The sequence below is a fragment of the Carcharhinus amblyrhynchos genome, chromosome 14 (genome assembly GCF_965287045.1).
Source record: "Carcharhinus amblyrhynchos chromosome 14, sCarAmb.v2.hapA, whole genome shotgun sequence".
NCBI classification, from domain to species: domain Eukaryota; kingdom Metazoa; phylum Chordata; class Chondrichthyes; order Carcharhiniformes; family Carcharhinidae; genus Carcharhinus; species Carcharhinus amblyrhynchos.
In genome coordinates this window covers 59,319,942-59,331,495 of record NC_137337.1, presented here as the reverse complement: position 1 = coordinate 59,331,495, position 11,554 = coordinate 59,319,942, and the positions used below count along the sequence as shown (strand labels likewise).

The window sequence follows — 11,554 nt, the reverse complement described above, 5'->3', positions numbered from 1 at the left end:
TCTTTGCCACTGAACATATCCCTCCTACATCTTTGTTGGGTGGGGCTGTGATGGTGAATAGAGGAATAGAAACAGCCGGATTCTTAAATCTTGTTGCAATTCAGTAATCCCCAGTTTAAAAGGTGTTTCTGAATACAGGTTTACCCAGGATGTCCCCTGTAACTGCCTTCCGGAGTTAACCTGGCTGAGAGACCAGAGGGATTTGCATCTATATAAGTGGTCTTATCAGTCAGTGTCCGCAGGAAAGTGGCAGAAGAGAAATCATATGTTGACTATGTGTCCCAAACATGACTTAGCAACCGAAAAATAAATGAATACAATAAAAGAGACATCCAGAAAAGTTTGGCATAGTTTATTATCAGTAAAAGATAACAACAGCATTTAAACGTTTTGAATGCACTGGTAACAGGAAGCTTCACTTAGTTGATGCTTTTTAGAAAAAGGACAAGATTTTTAAAAATGAACTTCGAACAATATAATACTGTAGTCACTGGAACATCTGTCCCTTTGCAACAGCTGGAAACTGCAATGCACAGAGAGATGATGGGATAGACAAGGTTTCAGAAAACAGGAGGGACTTTCCATAGGGATCAATACATTGTTGCTCACAAATTGTTGTTACTGCAGCGATGCTTGCAAAATATTTCAGCCGGCTTTTAAAAGAGTTGCTTACTGAGCCCTGACTATCACTCTCTGGTTTGAGATCTGACAATAGTTTTGGCAAATTCACGGTGGTGTTGAGAGCTGTCAACAGCTCGGAGCTATATTAAAATTTGAGAGATAGTGACAAGAAGCCATCAGGTTCTGATAGCCTCCTCCCTGGCCCACGACAGCTCACACAGATTGCACACTACAGGTCAAACTACATTTAATACTTCTGAACACATCTAGCTCTAAACTATTATTACGGTGTGTTATGGTGAATACAGTGCCTCATGCACTTTGCATTAGCGAAGAAACAGCACAATGTCGGACTTGGGTTCTCTTGGAGCCTGGCAGACCCATCACTGGCCCCCAGCAGTGTCACTCTTCTCGTAGATGTAGCTTCCAACCACTCCAGTATTGACCCCTGGAACCACAGTAGGAAAAGGCTATGAGCGATTCAAGATGGAGGAAGATGCACTGCTGTACACTATCTAACTGCAGAAAGACCCTGCTGTTCTACTTATAATGGGCTGTGCTCAAATCCCTCCATGTCCTTTCCTCTCCCTATCTCCGTCATCTTCTTGAGCCTTGCAGGCCTTCAAAAGCTCTGAGTTCCTACAATTCTGGCCTCTTCACCATCCACGATTATCATTGATTCACTGCTGATGGCCTTGCTTTCAAGACCCTAAGTTCTGGAATTCGTTTGCTAAATCTCTCTGCTTTCTTACCTCTCTCCTCCTGTAAAGCAATCCTCAAAAACCTTCCTATTTGACCAACATTTTGGTCACCTTTCCTAAGCTTTCATTAGAATCATACAGTGAAGAGGTTTTCAGGCCTTTGAGTCCACACTGATATATTAGAAACACCTGAACTCCCACCTAATCCCATTTTACAGCACTTGTCAACAGCCCTGAATGTTATGATGTGCCAAGTGCTCATCCAGGTACTTTTTAAAAGGATGTGAGGAAGCCCGCCTCCCAGGAAGCACATTCCAGACTGTCCCCACCCTGAGTGTAACATGTTTTTCCTTACATCCCCCTCTAAACCTCCTGCCCCTCACCTTCAACCAATGTCCCCTCGTGACCAACCCTTCAAATAAGGGGAATAGTTGCTCCTTATCCACTCTGTCCACGTTTCTCAAACTTGTACACCTTGATCAGGTCGCCCCCCTCAGTCTTCTCCACTCCAACAAAAACAATTCAAGCCTTCCCAACCTCTCTTTATAACTTAACTGTTCCATCCCATCCTTTCAAATTGTTGTCTGATACCAGTCCTGTGACGTGCCTTGGAAATTTTAAAACTACACCACCAACTGTATGCATGTAATATCTTTAACCTAATCAAACATCCCATGGTGCTTCTCAGAAGTGGAGTGTTATATAAATGTTTTCATAAGGAAGTGAAGAGAATGGGCCAACTTGAGGCTCAAGTTTCCTCTCGAGTTCCTAACCAAACTGCACTGACAGTGTAAAACATGCTGAAAACAGCAATGGAAATGGCTTCGAGTTTCTAATAGTTAGAACAGCAGTTTACAGAAACTGAAACTCTGATATTCCTTGTTTATTAATTAGCACAGATAGAAGAGGAGGCTAAATTTGGGGAACATATGCTTGTGGCTCTCTTGTAGGAACATATTGTTCTGTTCAATAGTCAACTGATTTAAAGCATTGTGCTGTCCAAGTGTCTCTCTGTGCAGACTGATTGGCCATGCCAATTAAAGATTGAGGGATATTTTAAAATTACATAGTTTCTGATCAGAAGACCAGACTGAGAGAGAGTACATCAGCAGGAATCACCAGCATGTTTGCCCTTTATCAGTGGTCTCTCGTTGGCTTGGTCACGTGCATCTAATGGACGATGGCCACATTACCAAAGAACATGCTTGGTGGCAAATTTGCTATTGGGAAAAAAAAACATAAGTTGCCCATGTCTGCAATACATGCACGTCTGTAAGTGCAATCTCAAGTCACCCAGGATCGGAGTCAATATGTGAGAAGTCCTTGCTGCTGCTGACTGGATTGCCTAGAGACAAGCAGTCAGGAAGGGCATGGAAAAAGGAGAAGACAAGAGAAATGATCAGATGGCAGAAAAGAGGATGTTGGTCACTGGGTTCCAGTGAGACAGAGATCAGATCTAAGCACAGGTTAATAAGATCTTAAATTACACAGGATCAGTTTTAGATATCAGTGGAGTGAACGAAAAGAGAATGAGTGGCTGGTTCTCCACCTACTTTGGGTTAGCATCAAGAATCAATTCCACCTCCATCATATCTCTTTTAACTTGACCCATTTTACCTTTTGGTCCAAACAGGATTCCGTAGCAGGGTTTGTGGCAGTAGGGTTGTCCATCATGCTGCATAGAGACAAACAGAAAGAACATTGAGCATGTAGACAACAGCTACATTCACTGCTTATATTCAAATACCAGCTGCTCCTAAAGAACAATCCTGTCATTAACACATTGCTGTTTATGAGATCATACTTCTTCAAATTACAAGTTTTGTACATTACAACAGTGACCACACTTTAAAAAATACTTCAGTGGAATGTGCTGCGGTTGTGAAAGCACTATAGAAATGCAGGTCTTTCTTAACCAAGGATGTTGCAAGATGCATGATGGAATGGTTAGATCACTCAACTGTAGATAAAGCCCACCCTCAATAAGCTGGGTGTTTTTGCTGCTACATGTTCTTGTGAAGCTGAGAGCTCCATCCAGTGGCAAAAAGCATAACACTGCCAAGACCCTCCTCACAATAAATCCCTCCTCACTTTAATGCTCAAGTGTTTGTAATTTAGAAGATGATGATGTGAAGGAACCACAGTATTCCAAAGTTGCCTTTCAACATGTTCCAAGTGTTGAGTTCCCTGTGATGAGGACAACCCAGGGAATACAGCAAGCTGGAGCTTCCATCTCCGATTGGTTAAGTGTGAACTTGTCCTTATTTGGAAGCACAGGGTGGAAGATAGTGAGTACTAGCTCAAGCACTATATGCCACTTGATAGTCTTTTCCCTGTACCTTTCTTTTGCACTTCTGCCAATTTCACTGATTGGTATATAGACCAACACTTGACTATAAAGGAGAAACCTCATACCCAAACAAAACCCCAAGGACAAGTCACTTTCTAAACCCAACACCAGTTTGCAACAGCTCCCTGCAGAGACCAGAGAACAGACCACTCATCCACCTTTACAAGGCAGCTGTAATGAGATAGAGAAGGAAAGAGCAGCGGACCAGAAAATAACCTTTGTCAAAATATGGATGACCTTCATTTACCTTTTCTTAGTGAAGAAGGACATACTTAGTGTAAATCAGCAGGTTATAATTGTGAACCTCCGCGACACGCAGATAGTAAGCTATGTAAACATCACCATCCATTGACAGAGTACTCTTGGTCTCCTAGCACAGAGGAGAAAAAGTCCTGACATTTTAGAAAAGTCAGGCAGGAAATGGGCTGAGATGTTGGCTAACAGCACGAGTAAATTGCCAGAAAACATCTGCTTCAACACAATCTCTCCTGGTGTCTGGGAAGAATCTGACATCAGAGTCAGTTAATGCCTGGAGGTGGTACGTTCTACCCCAAATTGTGCAACTAATGAACAAATATGCTCAAACAGTGGCAATGTAGCACAGTGGTTAGCACTGCTCCTTCACAGCTCCAGGGTCCTGGGTTCGATTCCCAGCTCGGGTCACTGTCTGTGTGGAGTTTGCACATTCTCCTCGTGTCTGCATGGGTTTCCTCCGGGTACTCCGCTTTCCTCCCACAGTCCAAAGATGTGCGGGTTAGGTTGATTGGCTATGCTAAGAAATTGCCCCTTAGTGTCAAGGGATGTGTAGGTTAGTGGGTATAATATGTAGGGATATGGGGGTAGGGCCTGGGTGGGATTGTGTTCGGTGCAGACTCAATGGGCCTCTTTCTGCACTGTAGAGTTCTATGAACAGGAACAGAGCTCCACCAGTGAATACCAATCATGGAGAGGCTGTCTATTTACTGGAGTCCCTGTTACTCTGTCTCATGTTTTATAAAGCTTTAAACAATGTCAGTTTTCCCCTCTATTGCTGAAGAGGTCATTTAATGCTGGACCGCTGATTACAGTGCTGTACCTCCACCATTATTCAGCACCTGAACTGCAGCTCAAGAGGCAGTCCTATGTGGGAGGTATCACATACAATCTGATCCGTATAGATTGGGCCGAAGGGCCTGTTTCCCGTGCTGGGTTGTTCTTTGATATCAGCCATGGCCTCTTGCTTCTGGATCAGAAAGTTTAAGACCCACTCCAGAGACATGAGCACGTGTTCCAGGCTGGAAATTTCATTCAGTAGGCAGTGCCGCGCTGTCAAACTGTCATCTTTTGACTGAAATGTGAAGTCAAAGTGCTGTCAATTCAGCTGTATGTGAAAAATTCCACAGCCACTGGAAGGGGGAATGAGTTCTCCTCAGTGCCCAGAAAGAAAAATAGACTTGTATTTATACAGCACCTTTCATGACTGCCAGATATCATGTGTAAAGTCAAAAATGGCAACACAAGTGCAGTCTCATGAGCCTGGATCTAAATCCAGCCAGGTGCTTACCTAAATCTGTTCCTTCTGTGCTATCTGTAAACGTTTCAGCAGGTTTGCAATCACGCACATCACAAATCATATTCCTAACATTCTCCAGTGTTGACCATGCTGGCCTGTAATGGGTATCCAGGATATAGCCTGTGATAGTCCAGTGAGCAAGTCTCACAACACCAGGTTAAAATCCAACAGGTTTATTCGGTAGTAAACGCCACTAGCTTTCAGGGTTTGCCCCTTCGTGACTCATCTGACAAAGGGGCAAACCCCAAAAGCTGGTGGTGTTTACTTACCAAGTAAACCTGTTGGATTTTAACCTGTTGTTGTGAGACTTCTTACTGTGTTTACCCCAATCCAACGTCGGCATCTCCATATCATAGTTCAGTGAAACATAGGTCTCCTGTAAAAAGGCTACAGAAGCAATGCATTGCTTCTGTTTATCCCCAGCAGGGTCACACTGATAGAAAGGCCCTCATTCTGTGTCTATCTTAACTTGAATTGAACAGGCGGTCATTTCAGAACAATTTGACTAAGGAACAAATGTGCCGGGGCCCTGCCAATAATTAAAGCAACGTTAATATGATTTAGTTGAATTCTTTTTTAGAAGCATTAAAGGTCAGGTATCAAAAATCTACAGTGACCTTCTGTGAAGGCCTTGCTCCGTATCTACAGCACTGCAATTACAATACAGCCTGCACCTCAATAGCATTTCTCAAAGCATCAAGATGTCTCAAAATGCTTTACAGCCACTGAGACATTTCTGAGGTGCGGTCACTGTTGTAATGTGGGAAATGTGGCAGTTCATTCGCGTACAGTAATCTCCCACAAGTAACAAGATGGTAATGCCCAGGTAATTTGTTGTTTGGGGGTAAATATTGGCACACAATGGAACACTGAAATAAATTCAAAATATTGCAGATGCTGGAATTCTGAAATAAAAATAGAAAATATTGGATAAATCAGCAGGTCTGGCAGAGAGAGAAACAAAGTTATGGGTTTGATTTTGAATCACTCTTTGGCAGAGCTGGAGAGGGGTAGAAGTGTGATGGATTTTATAGTGTTGAAGTGAGGGGGTGGAGCAAAATAGGAGATCAGGGATAGGCTGGATAGCAGGAAAAATTAAATGACAAAGCTGTGATGGGTACAAGACAAAGGGAGTGTTAAGAGACTAAAGCAGGTATTACTAGTAGCAAAGAGGTCTGACGGCAGAATTTTTTAATAGCAAAACAAGGAACAGCACTTTCTGAAAGCAAAGCAGGAGGACAAGTTGCATACAGGCCTTTGGTCTCTGGAGTGGGCCTGAACCCACCAATATTTGAACTCAGAGCTATGACTGCCAAATTACAATTGAGATCTATTGCAAGGTCTTTGTCAAGCACATCCTTTTCTAGAGACTGATAGTTCATTTTGATCTTCCTTTTCACCTTTGGCCTTTAAAGCCAAACTTGAAGCTACCCAACCATTACATTGAACTTATCTCCTCAACATTAACAGCTGCAAATTGGATTAACCTTTTTTTTTTCCCACTTTACAAGAATATCCCATAACATCTGCTAATTCAACAGCAACAACAATCTTGGACCTTTAAATTAGTAAAACGTCCCAAGGTGCTACACAGGAGCAATCAAGTGATGACCAAAAGCTTAGGTTTTAATAAGTGTCTTAAAAGAGGAAAGCTATGTAGCGATGTGTGGGGAGGGAATTCCAGAGCTTAAGGCCTAATGATGGTCTGAGTAAAATTCAGGATGCTAAAGAGACCAGAATAGAGGATTGTGGGGCTAGAGGACATTATTGAGATTGGGAGAAGTGAGGTCTTAGAGAGGTTTGGAAACAAGGGTAAGAATTTTAAAATGAAAATGTTATTTGTCTGGGAGCTAATGAGGTCAGCGAACACAGGAATGATAGTGAATGATAATGGGACATGGTGAGAGTTAAGATACCAGCAGCAGAATTTTGGATGACCTCAAGTTAATGGAGGGTAGAATGTGGGAGAGCAGCCAGGAATGCATCATTCAGTCGAGTGCAGAGGTAACAAAAATAAGCCCCTATTATCTGATCCTTCCATCTCTGACAGAGACTCTGATTTTGCCAGGTCTCTTAGAGACTCAGTGAATAAAGGAGGTTTTAAAAATGGAAAATACATGTTGGGATGAGGGGCTAGATTGAACTCCTAAAAGCACTGAAGGTTAAGTGAGAATTTGAGAGGACAGATAGGGAGGGTGGATAGATAGGGAAAACAGTTTTCAGTGACAGAAGAGTGGTAACCGGAGGACAAATATAAGATGATTAAAGAACCAGAGGAGACATAAAATCATAGACTCACTACAATGACGGAGGCCATTTAGCCCATCGAGTCTACACCAAGACCATCCCAACCAGACCTTCCCTTCTGCCATATCCCTGCAAACCCTTGTTTTTACCACGGCTAATCCACTTAACCTACTCATTTTTGGACATTGATGGACAATTTAGCCTGGTCAATCCACTTAACCTGCACATCCTTGGACTGTGGGAGGAAAGCAAAGCACCTGAAGGAAACCCATGCAGATACGGGGAGAATGTGCCAACTCCACACTGTCGCCCAAGGTCAGAATCGAACCCGAGTCCCTGGCACTGTGAAGCAGCAGTGGTAACCACAATGCTGCCCCAAATGTGAAGAAATGTTATTTTTAAAAACAGCAGATTGTAGTGATCTGGAATACTGTGTATGAAAGGATGGTGGAATCAGATTCAGTGATAACTTCCAACAGGAGCTTTCATAAATACTTTGTAGAGACATTTGCAGGAGAGTGGGACTAATTGGATCATTCTTTCAAAGACCCGATGCATAGGCTAATGGATTGAACCGCATCTATCTGTGTTGTGAAATTTAAGTTATTTTATTAACTGGCTTCAACACAGCAATCCTCACAACACAAGTCCTGATCCCAGCATCAGGCCACTTTTCATGCCTAAACAGGAACAGAAAGATATTCAACACCTCGAGCCTATTCTATCATTCATTAAGAAATGACAAAGCTGTATTCCTTTCTCTTCCTAGCCTGACGTTTACATTCAACTCCAGTTTGTCATCGCAATCAGCAGCTAAGTGTGAACTTTAACCTTTTCATAGAATCCCTACAGTGTACAAGGAGGCCATTCAGCCCATTGAGCCTGCACTGACAATAATCCCAGCCGGGCCCTATTCCCTGTTTGTCCCAATGACACAAAGGAGCAGTTTAGCATGACAAGTCAATCTAAACCACACATCTTTAGACAGAGTTAAGGAAAGGGATCCCTCGCAATATCTTCCCATCCTTGTATGTTGGTGAGCAAACTGCTAGACTCCGTGAGCCTGCCTCCCAAATATAGTTGGTGAACTTTGACCCATCTAAGCCCAGGTTGGACAGCAAGTGTCAGACCAAAAACCATCCTGACGGACTAATGATTACTTGGAAGCAATGGCGATTCTCATTGTGCACCACTGCCATGAAGGTGACTGTTTTCAGCCTCCTGTTAAAGGTATAGTACCCCACCCTATTCACCTGCAAAGTGATGCATTCAAACTTTTGGCTGCTAGTTTTAACTTTTATCACTGGACATAAAAAATGGCAAATGGCGTTGGCAGGGTTTTTCTACAATGCTGTTGAAAGTAAGATTTTGCATTCATATAGCACCCTTTCACAACCTCATGACATCCCAAAGTATTTTACAGCCAGTGAACATACCTTTGAAATGTAGCACCCTGTTGTAATGGCTGGAATTCTCCAACCTCAGTCACCAGTGAGGATGGAGAATTTGGCTCTCAGCCAAATCTCCATTCAGTGCAGTGGGACCAGAGAGTCCCAGCCACGGGTGAGATCGGAGAATTCTGGCCAACGTAGGAAATGCAGCAGCCAATTTAAACACAGCAAGCTCCCACAAACAGCAGTGTGATAATGACCAGATCACGTGGCGGCACAGTACTTAGCACTGTTGCCTCACAGCACCACGGATCCGGGTTCGATCCCAGGCTTGGGTCAGTGTGTGTGGAATTTGCATGTTCTCCCCGTGTCTGCATGGATTTCTTCCGTGTGCTCCAGTTTTCTCCTACAGTCCAAAACGTGCTGGTGAGGTGCATTGGCCATGCTAAATTCTCCCTCAGTGTATCCGGACAGAGTGTGGTGACTAGGGGATTTTCACAGTAACTTTGTTGCAGTGTTAATGTAAGCCTAATTGTGACTAATAAATAAACTTTAACTTTTGTTTTTTATGGTGTTGACTGAAGGATAAATATTGGCCAGGACACTGGGGAGAACTTCTGTGCTCTTCTTCAAAATACTGACACGATATTTGCCATTTAAACAACGTCATGTTGTTTTGTTTTGGGTGTTTATTGGTTACTGCAGATGTTTTGCTGTGCTTTAGTGAAATACTGAAAGGAGATGCTAGAAATATCTTCGAAACCTAGATTTAGACTCAATGAATTTGCCTTGTCAGTGGACTGAAAGTCACAGAATGCAGCCAGGGAGAACTGTGACAGGGACAAATATTTGAGGCATTTGACTGTGACAGAGGCTGAGAACACAGAATGACCTGCACTGTGATACAAAAGGGAAAAGGCCATGTTTCCCACGGCCTCAGACTTACTTCACGGATTCTGCTCCCGTCACTCTTGGCTAATTCTTAACTTCCATTCCAAAATTAAAGTTTGAACCTCTGACCTTCTGAAGAAGTTGCCAAGTGAGTGCGGGTTGGCTGGGATAGAGCTAGGTAGCTTGTTGAATAAGCTGATATCACTGCCTGTGAAGGCGTATGAGGTGATGCAGCTCAGCAACAAACAACGTGCATTTAGACAGTGCCTTGAATGTTGTAAAATTTCCCAAGGTGCTTTTCAGGAGACCAATTCGCCAAAATTTGATAACAACCAAAAAAGAATGTGCTTATACAACACCTCAATAGTTTTACCAAATTGAAGGCATTTTATAAAATGCAAATTATTGTTATTTGTTGACCCACTTTTCTATTTACCTTTTTTAGAATTGTGCAGTGTTCTCCCGGATTATAAAACTAGGTCAGCTTTGGTGAACAACAACATCTGCAGCTGGATTAGGATGGAAGTTACGTTTCCCACAGCACATCAGCAGCCTGATTCATCTGCTGAATGGCTAAACAAGTGAAACAGATTCACAAAAAAAAGACCCCGGGCCTTTGAACGTATGCTGTGAGAACATCGGCATACAAATGCTTCAAAGCATTCACAAGGATTGCCTTCACCCACTATGACAACTCAGGCACTAACCTACACAGCATAGTGGGAAAAGAAGCCTCATGGAAATTCGGCTATTATCCCAAATCCTCATTTCTTACTCAGGATTGTTTCAAGGTTCACATTTCTTTCGTGACTCAACAGATCTAATTATAAATCTTAAGCGCTGGGTCAAAGAGATAGGTTTAAAGGAACTCCTTTATCAAAAGGAAAAGGAACGAGAGGCACAGATGTTCAGGGGGCAAAGTCCAGGGGTAAGGGCCCAGCTAACTGAAGCATGGTCATCAATGAAGAAGCAAAGGGTCAAAGATATTGTTGAATTCGGCAAGGGTGGAGGGGAATGTAGGTCGGCAAGCACAAGGATGATGGTTCAGTCCTGAAATAAGAGATTTAGGGAATATACAGTGCAGCAAATGTTACCTGGTTACTCAGTGGATAGAGGATTGGCTAACTAAAATAAAGCTGGGATAATTGGGTTATTTCCAGATTGGCAAATGGCAAATAGTGGGGTGCCACAGAGATTAGTGCTGGGGCCTCAACTATTTAAAGGCCAGGCTTAATGACTTGGATGAAGGGACTGCATCTATTGTAGGCAAACTTTCTGACAATACAAAGATAGGTGGGAAAGCAAATTGTGAGGAGGATACAAAGAGTTTGCAAAGGGAAATAGCTAGGTTAACTGAAGGAGCAAAAATTTGGCAGAAGTATGAGGTTATTCACTTTGGCAGAAGGAATGGAAAAACAGGAGAGTCACTACAGAACACTGTGGTACAGAGAGATACAGGTGTTCTTGAAAATGAAACACAAAAGGTTAGAATGCAGGTACAGCAAACGATTAGGAAAATGTGTGGGATTTTGGTATTTACTGCGAGAGGGATGGAATAGAAATGCAACCATTAGAACTTTACAGGCTGGTTGTGAGACCACATTTAGAGTACTACGTACTGCTTTGGTCTTATTTAAAGAGGGATGTACTTCCATTGCAGGCAGTTCAGAAAAGGTTCACCAGTTTTCAACTCCTAAGATGACAGGGTTCTCTAATGAAGGAAGTTTAAGTAGATTAGGCCTGCATGCGTCAAGTTTTTAAGAACAAAAGGTGATTTTGTTGAAACAACAAGAATCTGAGG

The 11,554-nt window shown here is 42.7% G+C and overlaps 1 protein-coding gene across 1 annotated transcript in view; it reads right to left on the bottom strand.

Moving 5' to 3' along the window:
• Nucleotides 1-336: 336 nt before the first annotated feature.
• Nucleotides 337-11,554, bottom strand: part of crip2 (cysteine-rich protein 2) — a 53,802-nt gene continuing 42,584 nt past the window's right edge. Inside the window, exons 7-8 of the mRNA XM_080202957.1 lie at nucleotides 2,940-2,997; nucleotides 337-1,069 (exon numbers count right to left, since the gene is read on the bottom strand). Coding sequence (XP_080059083.1) covers nucleotides 1,005-1,069; nucleotides 2,940-2,997 — 123 coding nt within the window. The 3' untranslated portion in view covers nucleotides 337-1,004. The remainder of the gene's footprint in view (nucleotides 1,070-2,939; nucleotides 2,998-11,554) is intronic.